This window comes from Solea senegalensis, linkage group LG8, assembly GCF_019176455.1.
Source record: "Solea senegalensis isolate Sse05_10M linkage group LG8, IFAPA_SoseM_1, whole genome shotgun sequence".
Taxonomy (NCBI): Eukaryota; Metazoa; Chordata; class Actinopteri; order Pleuronectiformes; family Soleidae; genus Solea; species Solea senegalensis.
This window is the reverse complement of record NC_058028.1, coordinates 23,537,045-23,551,121: the sequence shown is the minus strand read 5'-3', so window position 1 is coordinate 23,551,121 and position 14,077 is coordinate 23,537,045. Positions and strand designations below refer to the sequence as shown.

Sequence of the window (14,077 nt, the reverse complement as noted above, 5' to 3'; positions counted from 1 at the left end):
GATGATGATGATGATGAAGAGGCTGTTACACTGACTCAACACCAAGAGAAAGAGAAAGTAAAAGTGTGACAGGAGGAAACAGCAGCAGCAGCAGCGGCAGCAGCAGCACATACAGGGAAATACATGCTGTTAATCTTAAACTAAACATATATATATACACATATATAGCTATATATATATAGACATATATATACTACCAGTAACACACTGCGAGGTGTTTAAGTAACTAAGGGCTGTGAAAATCACCTTCGGTCACGAGGACTGGGAACAATGTCGCGCGGCTCAAACGCAGGCTTCGACCGACACATCACCATCTTCTCACCGGAGGGCCGCCTCTACCAAGTCGGTAAGAAACAACAATGTTCAGACTCTCCTTCCTCCGGTGGTTTAACGCCGTTTTCAGCGGATAAACCCTGATTTTTCCCCCAAAACAGCGACTTTCTTTCCCCAAACAGAACTCACAGCACCACCTAGTGGATCATCTTCAAAAGTTCGTCAATTTTTCATGTTAAAATCGTTAGGATTTAGGAAATAAAAAGAAATCCAAAAAGAGGGAGAAAAGATAAACTAAATAACAACAACAACAATATTAAAAAGTGGTTAAGTGTTTAAACGTTACATGTCAAGCAGGAGTCTGGTCCTCTGGACTTCAGAGGACATTACATTGACTTATATTATTTTCCTGGAGATTTATAATTTATACATAACTTCTACTGGCTTAATCCTCATGCTAACCTTAATCTTAATCTTAATTTTAACCTAACCTCATCCTAATCATACAACATGAGTTCTGTGTAAAATGTAATCATTTATATCTGTGACTGTGTAAACAGGTCTGCAAACTGTTATTTCAAAAAGAAATGAGAAGAATAAGCCACACCCCCTTCCTGTGGCTTATTTTTATTATAACTTATTTCATTTCAAATGTTAAGAGTTTGTAATGTCCAGTTTTTATGTATTGTCATAAAATAGTAAGCTGGAGACTCATCATGGCGAGGAGATCAGAAACATTAACGTTTACAGTGTTTTAAACGTTAATGTAATGCTTTTCCTTTGCTTTTGATTGACAGGTAAGTGTCGGACAACGTGAGAAATACAGTGTGTGGCAGGAGTGTGCCACAAAAGAGCGAAAAGACACATTTCTTCTTCTTTATAAATGATAAGTGTCAATGACAAGTGTCGACTCATCAAACCAAAGGGAGTAGTGTAAGAGCAGGAGTGAATGATCATGTGTTTATCCTTACAGTGTTATAAACGTTAATGTAATGATAACAACAAGAATGTAACTATAACTCTAAAGGATTGAAGAGGAGGTATTTATTTAGACAAGCTTAAAAATCCAGAGAACTGGAAATGGAAAAACAGTCTCTCAATCATGCTTTCTAAAATGTGTGAAGAGGAGAAACTCTGCTTTATCTTTGGACACAGTTTAACAATCCTTTTAACAATACTGATGTTCATTTATTTCAATTATCTTACAAGACTGACGTTTATTGTGTTGTGTGTTGTCCTGCAGAGTATGCCTTCAAAGCCATCTCCCACAGCGGCCTGACCTCTGTGGGTGTCCGTGGAAAAGACAGCGTGGTGGTGGTTACACAAAAGAAGATACCTGTAAGACACACACACATGCACACACGCACACACACAAAAGAAGATACCTGTAAGACACACACACACACCTCAAAAGAAGATACCTGTAAGACACACACACTAACACCCACACACACAAAAAAGAAGATAACCTGTAAGACACACACGCACACACACACACACACACTCAAAAGAAGATACCTGTAAGACACACACACACAGACACACACACACACACACACACACACACACATGTTCACATTCATGACTTGAATTGACTTACATTCATTTTTGAGACTTACTCTAATCTAACCACAATTACTACTGGCCTAATCCTAACCCTAACCCTCTAACCTAACCCCTAACCTAACCTAACCTTAAAACATATCTTCACCTTAAATGTACACTTCATGTTATGGGGATGCCTGGAGCTTTGTCCCCACAAGGAGTGACAGTCCTCATAATGTGACTGTGTAAACAGGTTTAGGTCCCCACAACATTAGTAATACCTGACACACAGACACACACACACACACACACACACACACACACACACACAGACACACACACACACACAGACACACACACACACACACACACACACACACACACACACACAGACACACACACACAGACACACACAGACACACACACACAGACACACACACACACACACACACACACACACACACAGACACACACACACACACAGACACACACACAGACACACAGACACACACACACAGACACACACACACACACACAGACACACACACACACACACACAGACACACACAGACACACAGACACACACACACACACACACACACACACAGACACACACACACACAGACACACACACACAGACACACAGACACACACACACACACACACACACACACACAGACACACACAGACACACACACACACAGACACACACACACACACACACAGACACACACACACACACACAGACACACACACACACACAGACACACAGACACACACACACACAGACACACAGACACACACAGACACACACACAGACACACACACACACACACACACACACACACACACACACAGACACACACACACACACACAGACACACACACACACACACAGACACACACACACAGACACACACACACACACACAGACACACACACACAGACACAGACACACACACACACACACACACACACACACAGACACACACACACACACACACAGACACACACACACAGACACACACACACACACACAGACACACACACACACACACACAGACACACACACACACAGACACAGACACACACACTCAGTGAAGCCTGACAGAGTCATGACTCCTGCTTTGTGCTGACCCTCAAAGATAATACTTGTTACAGCAGCGCTGCTTATAAACATGAAGGTAACACTTACTGTAATCCTTACAGTCTTTGATTAACAAGCCAAATCTATGTATAGAAATAAAAATAAACGTAATAGAAAATAAAGACTAGCGTGAATATATAATAATTACAATATGAAAACAAAGTTTGTGCTGCATGTAAGAACATTTTCTTCTTGTTGAACAAGGAAACACTTGTGGTGGAAAAAGCCTTAGATTTTAAGACACAACCAGAGTTACTGTTTGACCTTAAATAAACCTGCAGAAGCTCATGCAGTACAAGAGTCTGAAGAAGAAATAAGAAATGCTGCTCACCTTTACACGACGACCTCAGCAGTTAACAGATGTTAGTGAGTGGTAGGGTTTAGTGTCTAGAACTGAAACAGACGTTCATGAATTCATTATTTAATTTGACACACCTCGCAGCAACATTATTGTTAGGAATAGTGTTCTTATGACATTGTTAAGAAAGCAGATGCATGAAGGATATAAAAGTTACTTCTGCATTTAAACAGGCAGTCCGTGGCCAAGTGGAAAGGGAACTTGACTTGTAACTGGAGGGTCACCGGTTCAAATCCCCACCTGGCCAAAAAAGGGCTCGGCTACTCCTGAGCAAGGTACCCAACCCCCAATGCTACCCGGGTGCTACTCAGGGGCCGCCAACTGCACCTAATTCTAGCATGGGTCAACTGCAGAGGAATACTTTCCCTAAGGGGATTAATAAAATTCTTCTTCTATGAGGAGATGTTGGCTACATGATGAAGACTGTTTGAGGTTATAAATTCATTATCATCTTAATGAAGATGAGTCTGTTTACTCTTCACAAGCAGCTAACAATGATCATCATAATGGATGATTCATCGCTGAGGGCCTCCCATGATGACCACTCCCTTACCTCCATTCTTTTCATTTCATTTGCTTTTGCATTTTGAGACTGAACAAAAACACTAAATTAGAATTAAGTTGTATTAAATTCTGTCATTTCATTTTGTCTTCTGTCTTTTGGTTTTGTAACACATTGCTATGAATACTAAGAATACTCTAACATTCCATTTAAAGAAAATGATTTTAAAGTTTAAAGAATGTCCCTCTGGATAAACTGAACATAAGTTTTTGGATGATGTCGTATGTATTCTGAGCAAATATGGTTAGAGTTAGCTGGTGGCTTAGAAGTGACTTCAATAAACTTAGAGTTCAATGTTGCTGTGAAAAATTACACATAATTTATATTGGATTAATATTTTATAATATGATTAGATAATGGGAATGCACGGTTGGTGTAGTGGTTAGCATTCTTGCCTTGCAGCAAGAAGACCCGGGATTTGAGCCCCGGTTGGAATGAGGGCCTTTCTGCATGTAGTTTGCATGTTCTCCCCGTGTGTGTGGGTTCTCTCCGGGTTCTCCGGCTTCCTCCCACAGTCCAAAAACATGCAATGTGGGGATTAGGTCAATTGGACACTCTAAATTGACCATAAGTGTGAGAGTGAATGGTTGTTTGTCTCTCTGTGTGTGTGGCCCTGCAATGGACTGGCCAACTGTCCAGGGTGTACCACGCCTATCACCCTTTGTCAGCTGAGATTGGCACAGCACCCCTGCAACCCTCTGGTAGATGATGGATGGATGATTAGATAATATTCACTCTTTTCATTGAGCAGTTTAAATAATGACACAAGTTAAAGATAACCTACGAACTGTGTTTGACCTGCAGGACAAGCTGCTGGACTCGTCCACTGTGACCAACATGTTCAGGATCACGCCTCGCATCGGCTGTGTGATGACCGGACACGGTGGTTCGTTTTCACTCATCAACATTGTGCAGTTTTTACTGTTTTGCCTAAATAAATACATGATGAACATGTTTAAAGTGTAACCAAACCCCTAAACCGCTTTTCTTCAGCTGTATATGTGGATATATATATATATACATATATATGTATATACACATATGTATATATATATATATATATATATGTATATGTGTGTCGTTGGTTCAGACACGTTCACAGCAGCAGAAGAATCTTCAGGGATCCAGGGAAGGAGGTGGATCCAGGTTTCTGGAGCACCTTTTTGTGAACCATTGTGTTCATCAGTTCATATCTGAACGCAGCTCACCTCTTATTAACCATGTGATGTTTCTGCTCTTCAGTCGTTGAAGATGACACAGAATTATTTTGTGATGTGTTGAGCAGCGGACAGTCGTTCTCAGGTTCACCGGGCACGGGTGGAGGCTGGAGAGTGGAAGTATAAGTTTGGTTATGACATCAATGCAGATGTGCTGTGTCGAAGGCTGGCTGATATCTCCCAGGTCTACACGCAGAACGCTGAGATGAGACCTCTGGGCTGCTGTGAGTCACCGTCTCAGTTCCTCTCCCTCTTCTTGAGCTCAAACTTTTTTAGGTGTCAACGTAAAATCTGTATTTTCCTGTGATTGAGTTTTTAGATTCACTTTTTAAAAGGAATCTTGAAAGAATCTCTTTGTGTATTATAATAATGGTAATAATAACAACAATAATAATAATAATGATAATAAAATTGTCTATTGTTTGGGTCACTGTCTTCTCATTGTTGCAGGTATGATGATGGTGGCTGTCGACCCTCAGCAGGGACCAGCCCTGTATAAATGTGACCCAGCAGGTTACTACTGTGGCTTTAGGGCCACAGCGGTCGGCCCCAAACAAACAGAGGCCAACAGTTACCTGGAGAAGAAACTGAAGAAGAAGCCTGATCTGACTCATGAGCGGACAGTACAGGTGGAGTGAACATGGTCAACACAGTCCTTACATCTCACTGTCACTGACATGTACTGGTTAGTGAGTGAGGGACAGAGAGTGCTATCCATGAACGCTGAAGATCCATGAAGTCATTTAAACACTTAAAGTTTTGAGTGGGAGTACATATTTTATGACACTCCTGTAAATGTTCACCCGTCCATCCACTGTGTACCACTTTACCCTCCATTCAGTCCTGAACAACATCATGACATGATTTAAGAAGATGGTTCAGAGAGCACAGACCTCAGATTGATCCATGAGGTAGCTAACAGAGGGACAGACTGATAAATAATCACAAACTATCACTGTCATGAGCTGTTGTTTAATTACACTACACGCCCCTCCCTCCCTCCATCTGTGGTTTCAGTTGGCCATATCCTGCCTGTCATCTGTCCTCTCTGTGGACTTTAAGGCCAGTGAGCTGGAGGTGGGTGTGGTCACCAAAGAACAGCCTAAGTTCAGGTAACGTTAGTCACATACTCATCATGGCTGACACTTCAAATAATCATACTCTGAATTTCATGGAATTTCACAATACATTATTTAATAAAAAAGTGGTTTGTTTGTGGTTTCCCATGTACTGTATGTGTGTGTGTGTGTGTGTGTGTGTCTTCCAGGTGTTACTATTATTGTGTGGACCTAAATCACCTAAAACACAGTCACATTATGGGGGCGTGTCTTCCGCATGCTGACTACAAGCAAGTCAAGTCCCCATAATGTGAATGATTATATTCTAATGTTGTATGGTTAGGATGCAGTTAAGGTTAGTGTTAGAGTTAGGCCACAACTAGTTATGGTTAAGGTTAGTGTTAGAGTTAAGCCACCACTCGCTGTGGTTAAGGTTAGAGTAAGTCTCCAGGAAATAAATGTAAGTCAATGTCATGTCTTCTGAAGTGATGGAAACCAGACTCTGTGTGTGTGTGTATTCTTGTACATACGCTGTCCCACCTTAAAAGGGCGGTTTATGGGTAACACGGGTTAGGTTCAGGTTAATAGGAATGCATTATATGAATCAGTGTCCCCAGTATCTCAGAGCTGAATTTTACATGATTTGCAACTTAATTCATTCAAATTTGGTAAGGTGGTTGGTAGACTAACACACTTTGAAGTGGCTCTATATCCTATTTGCATTGACTTCATTGTCCTGTTTCCTGTCTTATGTCCCTCTCTGCTCACTCCTTGCATGTCCTGCATCATTCCACCTTCTCCCACCTGCAGGATGCTGTTGGAGACAGAGATAGAAGCTCACCTGGTTGCCATAGCAGAACGCGAGTGAAATTTCACACAGATCATCATGGTATTTCATTTTCCGTGTGACTCATACAGACACGCCCACTGTCTGGGAAATAAAATCGCACACAGCTGAAGAAGAAATTCACACATTTACCAACCATTCCAAGTGGCCTTTTTTGTTCAATATATCGCAAGAACATCATGTTCGAATTGTGGGATATTAAAACATACGTGTACAATTTGTCATGATATTTTGCTCAATTTAACACTGAATGTTTATAACACCACCTTTGTAGAGTTGCAATAAAAATGTCCACTGGAGTCATTAAAAACTATTGTCAGAATAAAATACTATCAACATGAATGTGGGTAATTGTATGTTTTATTTAGTATCACTGGAGAAAACTGTGAGATATTTGTATATCATTTGTGAAACAGTTAACAATTATTATTATCTGCTGTTATAGTCAAATTTTTATTTTTTCACTTTTATTTCTTGTAGGTTGTTACATTCAAGTCATTAAAACAACAAATATAGCACCTATAGTAAAGTAAATTTAAAAAAAGGAAAAAGAAGAAACACCCCGCAATCCAGTAAATATTTAATACATAAAAAAGCAAATGTGTACAATAGTAGTTATATTACTCTGTATACTGCATCAACAGTGCAAAGACTGATTAAAGACGACTAATTCATCTACATACATGTCACATACTTAGTTCACTGCTATTGCTATTATTATTTTTGTAATCATATAATAATGTGCCATAATTTAGCAGTACAGCATGTCTCTAAGTATTCTAACACTGTGCTCCATATTGTCTGGAAAGTCTGTTGTGTGTCCTATGACCACTGGGAGGCGCTGTTGTCCATGAGATTATTCTATAAGAGAATTTTAAGTGTCTGTGTGTACTTTTCTATTTTGAGTCTTCTGAGATTGTGTGTTATTTATGTTGGTATGTGTGCGTCTGTGTAGACGTGTGTGTCCCTCACTGACTCTCCACAAGTGACCCTTCAGTCAGAGGACGTGGATGTATGTCCACTTCCATTACTGACAGTTTCTCACACACACACACACACACAGACCTCGATCACTTGTCAAAGCTGACTTTACAGTAAAATGTGGTGTTTTATGAAATAAATATTGTAACAATATTTTCTAACGTCTTATCATGTAAATAAAAATGCTCATCACAAATGTAGAGCTTTGAGAGTCACAGATCATTTGTGTCGTTGAAAAACTATCGTGGCCCAAATCACAATTTAAATTGTGACCAGAGCAAATTTGTGCATAATGTAGCGACTAATATACAACTATATCTGTGACAACTGAATTGATAAATTAATAATTTCCAAATGATGTTTACTAAATTTATTAAAACTTTATTTTATGCAACGTATTTAAAAACATACACTCATGAATCTCAAGTAAAGAACTGGGAAAATTCTGCAGATTTGTTAGGGCCCAGCCAGCATGTCCATGTGGGCTCCATAAGGGTTTCATCTGTTGGTCCTGAGCCAGTCTTTGGGAACCACAGGTTTAGACTGAGATGCTGGTGTCAGTGACTCTAAAATACACTGACAGGCCTGATGTTTGGTCTCGTGTCCACTTCACCTTGTTGACCAGAGCAATTAGATGTTCCAGTTTTTTTTCAGTCTCTAACAAGCGTTTGTCCACATTTTCAAAACAATACACACAATTAGCACAGCATCAGTCTTTTGTGGCCATACCATTCACACATTTCATGTCAGTGAACACATTCCACAATGCTTACATTTTCTTAACAGACAAGCTATACCTCCCAACAAAACTATGGATTGTTTTTGTATTATTTACAGATGTTAACACATCCTACAATAGCAAAAAGATGATAATACAGTTTTTTTCAATTGCTAACAAGCACTTACCACAGACAACTGAATAATTAACACACAGCTGATTCCAGTCTGGCTTAGACTCAGTGGCAGGGGTTCTTTTTTCTCTATTTCATTGACACTTATACAGTAAAAGGAGGACTTTGAGGAGTGATGTTTTTGGATGTCTCAACGAGGAAGAGGAAGAGCATGGGGCCCAGGGAGAAGAGCAGGAGCAGTGAGAGGTGCAGTGAGACTAGCAGTGAGAGGTGCAGTGAGGGGAGCAGTGAGAGGTGCAGGAGCAGTGAGAGGAGCAGGAGCAGTGAGAGGTGCAGGAGCAGGGCCAATATGCGTGGTGATGGCATTCCAAGTGCTGCAAGAACAGTAGTCAGTGATGAAATTTGTGCAGAATCAGAAAACTTTATTGTCATTGTCCAACTCGCATTGCACAACGAAATTGTCCACATTCAGTGCCGGTATGGAAAACATGTATAAAAGTAAGAAAAAGTAAAAATAAATAAAATGTAAGAGAAATGGGAGTTGTGCAGATCTTCCAGTGAGAGGAGACAGCCTCCGACTATCTGCTGGGCAGTGCGTACGACCCACTGGAGCGCTCTCCTCTGTGCTACTGTGCAGCTGGAAAACCATGCACAGAGGCAGTAGCTCAGGACGCTCTCTACAGTAACCATGTAATCAACCATGGTCTTTCTCTAAGAGAGGCTGGTGAAAGAGTGCAGCCCAATTTGAGGCGGTCAGCGGTTGCCTCCGTTAAACGCATCTTTCAACAAACCAACAGGTAAGTATAGCATTTTACATGGATCGTTTGTTGATGCAACGTCTTCCTCCCTCTGGGGGAAGAGGAAAGCTCCTCAATAATGCCATTGTAGAAATGGTTGTTGCAAATAATGCAATAAAACTGCATGAAATTCAAACTAGAATTGTGGAGGACCTTGAGATATTTGACAGTATTGATAGCATCAGCCTCACAACCATCACGTGGACATTGTCCAAACACGGAGTGCAGATGAAGCAGCTCTATACTGTTCCCTTTGAGAGGAACAGTGAGAGTCAAGGAGCTACGACGACAATATGTCCAGGTATAGTGTATATTCAAGTCAATGTCCAATAGGTAACGTACACAGTAATAGGTTACAGTACAGTATTTTAAATAAACTTTGTTTCAGAGAGTTATTGGAATTGGAGGCCAACTCGGCCCCTCATGAATTCATATACATAGATGAGGCAAGATTCAATCTGGCCAAAAGGCTAGGATGAAATGTAATTGGAAAAAGGGTTTCCACAGTTGATGTGCCAGGACAGGGAGGTGCAAACTTTACCATGTGTGCAGCAATTGCAAATGCAGGATTACTCCTTCACAGATGTCAGGTTGGACCCTGCAATACCGAGCGCCTCCTTGCCTTTCTCAATGATCTCCACCAGCTCCTGGACCCAGAGCAGTATCAGGAGGGTGAAAACTTGAGGACCTTTGTAATCACCTGGGACAATGTGGCTCTTCATCATTCGCAAGCCATAACAACATGGTTTGAAGTCCACCCAAGACTGGTACGTCTCTTCCTTCCACCCTATTCACCTTTCCTCAACCCCATAGAGGAGTTCTTTTCTGCATGGAGGTGGAAGGTTTATGACCATCAGCCACATGACCAGATGTCCCTCCTTGAAGCCATGGATGCTGGCTGCAGCATGTTGTGCTTTTTTTAGTTCCCGCCCTTTTTATCCGGGCTTTTTGCTGTGGTTTTTTTGTTCAGAATGCTCTTGTGCGTTTCATGGATATTTTGTTGACTGTAAGCAATACTGTAAAACTTTTTCTGTTCCATCATACTGTAAACAGTATTTCTACTGTACCTTCTGTAATAAACAGTAAAAGGAAAAAAAAATGATTTGCTTTTTACTGGAATGCTTTTGAATGTGAACATTACATGTGGACATACAGTTCCCAACCAAGACGTTTAGTGTAAAAACAGTGGATTGCATGTTTTGCATGCAAATACCTGTAAAACTGAAACATAAAAGTCTATGCAGTTTTTGTATTGTCAACAATAGCCAGTATTTGGAAACCTGGTGTACTTTGATTGACTGCATGTTCCTTGTGAAGTGAAAACAAGTGTTATTCTTTGACAGAATAAATGCATTTTGAGTCAGATTTCCAGTGTTTTGGTAAAGTTAGTGTGTGCAGAGAAAGATGAGTTCTATTTTGAATTGAAGAGTTAGTATATATTTAACAAAATGTGTTTTTGAGAAGAAAATGATCCATTTGGCCAATTGTGTTTTGTAGGTGTGAGTCTGTGTTGAGAGTTTAGAAAAAGTATCTGAAGTATGGGTAAGCGCTGTATAAAACTGTATATTATTGTATATAATATACTTTTTCTGGTGCAGTTTAAAACCAAAGGAAATGGATTACTATGAGGGTCAAATACATATGTTTGTTTTCAAGTTTATCCACAAAAGAAACAGGAGGTTGGCAGCTGTTAAAGTGATATTTCACGTTTTTTTTGAAGTGTGGTTATGTGAGGCACTGACATGACATCATCAGCGGTGACTGCAGTGTGAGGCCCCTGATCCAGGAACTGACTGAGACATCCCTGGCGGTCTCAGGAAAAGCTGATTTTAGATTTTGCACCTAGTACAGTAAGCACTGACTGTATCAGTGCCACAAACAGCAACTTAAACACATTAACTATCACTTTTATTGTTTATTGTTGTTTTTTGCAAAGGTGGTTTGAAACTGGAGGCGTCTTGGTCGACGGTAAAACCTGAGCGAGAACCATCAATGTTCCATGTTTCATGAACACATGGGAGACAGATGTAGAAATCAGTGATCAGACAGACAGTCAGTTTGAGTCATGTCCACACTCATGTACGCGTGGAACAGCGGTTGCAATGACTTTTTGGCCTTCTGTCATTTTGACAGATATGGTTGTATTGACTATTTTTATTTTTATTTATTTCTTGTGATTATGAAATATAGTCCATCTAATAGTATTTAATTTTCAAAAACAATCCTGCCAACAGCAGGACTTAAAGTTTTCAGGCACAGAACTTTATTCAATGCTTTTATTTGTGACAGCGGGGGGAGGCCACAAAAACAATGCAGTGTAATGTCTTGGCTAAGAATGATCCATACAGAATTAGAAAATCACGATTAAGAGTGAGTAAACAATTTACAAGAAATTTAAAACTCTTCTCAGCTGACCATCTGTAGTCTATGGAAGCTCGTTTCCGCCAGAAAAAGAAAAAAAGAGGTATACAAATTATGAGAGAAAAAGTCAAAATTATGAGATAAAAGTTGAAATTATGAGAGAAAAAGTCAAAATTATGAGAGAAAAGTCAATTATGAGACAAACTGTGATTGTTTGTAAAGGCTCTTTAATGAATTTAATTATTAAGGCTCATAATTAGGAGTCTTTATCTCATAAATATGACTTTTTATCTCATAATTTCAATTTACTTTAGGGATATTTTATCATCTTATCATCTCTTTTTTTTCTTCCATAGTAGCCTGCCCTCAGTGCCCTACATGAGTTAAACCTTCCTCCTGCTCTGCTGGGACTTAATACTGTGCTCACTTCAGCGTAATCAAATGCATCAAGGGAAAAACACTCGATACTGGTTTTACCAGCATCACTTTGGCTACAGTCTTAAAGTCTGAAAGTCAGCATGACTCTAAATGTGGGATTTCCCAATCTGCTGTAGTTGTAGTAAGAAGTAGAAACCTGGAAAGACAGTCAACTGTCTCATTGTGTTTGCCTGGGTGATAAGTGACATCATAGCTGATCATCTGGCCATTCTCAGTGCAGCCCGACCAGTCCCTTTAGATGTGAGGAGAGACGTCAGTATGCATCCCCACAGAGAGGTCGTCACTGTTCTACCACCCAAACACATGCAAGAGCTTAGCAGAGAAGAGTTCTGTCTTTCAACAGATCTCTCTGCATTGTCTGGATAAAACAGCCTCCAGGTCCATAGTTAGAAGTGTTAGTGGTCACTTGAGTAGGCAGTGTAGGGTCATATAGTGCCAAAGCAGAAGTCTACAGAACCAATCTTTTAATTTCAGCCTCAGCAGTCCAGGGGAACTTCAGGTCAGCAGAGTCTTTGAGAGTATAGCATGTAATGGTTCAACAATAGTGGCAAAGTTTGAAATGAACTTACGAAGATGAAAGACCAAGGAATAAACTCACGGAGCATGTGTCACATGGGGCAGGTGACACTTGGTCCTGTTAGCGTAATGTTAGCAAAGATGGCGGACACTGTTTACATTGTGGGAATGAGGTCCCGCCCCCTACGAGTGAGTCTAAAAAGTGCAGTTTCAAGCCTCTGGCCAAGTGTCACTGGTGGGAACCAAACAAAAAAAAGAATGAAGATATTTCTCTACTCAGAAACAACATTTCTCAGAAATACTTCCCCTGTTCTAGTAATACAAATGCAAATGGGTGAATTATTCCTTTAATATATCACATGTATCTGTGTAAAGGCTGCAAATCTGCAGAGACGTGGCCTGTGATGATTTTCAATGTGATACAACATGCTTGGGTTTTATTGTGAAATGTATAAGTTACAGGAGACTCCTCTGAAGTTATTATAAAGGTGTGTTTTATACAGATAAAATACAGGAAAATACTGCTAATTCTCCCTCTATAATATTGTAAGGGTCTTAAAGTGCCTTGAGGTAATATATTTTGCTACTTGGTGATATACAAGTAAAACTTTAATTTGATTTGATTACAATTTACAGTATTTTATCAAAGAACTGTCAAAGTATCTAGGACACATATACAGAGTTATTTGTTGTCAAAGTAATGCAGCCAATAATTAACTGTAAATGTGCAGTTAAATATTTTACAGGTCACTTTTGTGGTACACAATGCATCTTCTGTGTTAAATAAAATTGTTTTTGTTCATTTAATGTTTTTACTGTCATGGGTTTTTAACTAGTACCACAAAACTATCTATGGATTTTACTCCTTCATTCATATCACGTATGATATCACCTGACCCTAATTCACACGCTTCACTGTACATCACATACATCAGCCTTCTTTTACTCACTGCTGCTGAGCTCCACTATCTGCTGTCACCTCACCACAACTACTCCCTCCTCCTGCCCAGCACCTCCTCCTCTGTTGACCACCTGGCAGGTGCCGACAGGTTCCTGGTACTGGAACTGCAGAAACCACCGAGCTGAATGGGCCCAGGGCAGAGTGTGTGTTTGTGTGTGTGTGTGT

General features: G+C 40.1%; 1 protein-coding gene across 1 annotated transcript; it reads left to right on the top strand.

Annotated features, from left to right (window-relative positions):
• The first annotated feature begins 50 nt into the window (after positions 1-50).
• LOC122773179 (proteasome subunit alpha type-6-like) lies at positions 51-7,349 on the top strand. Its single transcript, XM_044031642.1, has 7 exons — positions 51-346; positions 1,517-1,611; positions 4,690-4,771; positions 5,171-5,326; positions 5,553-5,731; positions 6,120-6,214; positions 6,971-7,349. The coding sequence occupies exons 1-7, from the start codon at positions 271-273 to the stop codon at positions 7,026-7,028; spliced, it is 741 nt and encodes a 246-aa protein (XP_043887577.1). The 5' UTR covers positions 51-270; the 3' UTR covers positions 7,029-7,349.
• Positions 7,350-14,077: the final 6,728 nt, after the last annotated feature.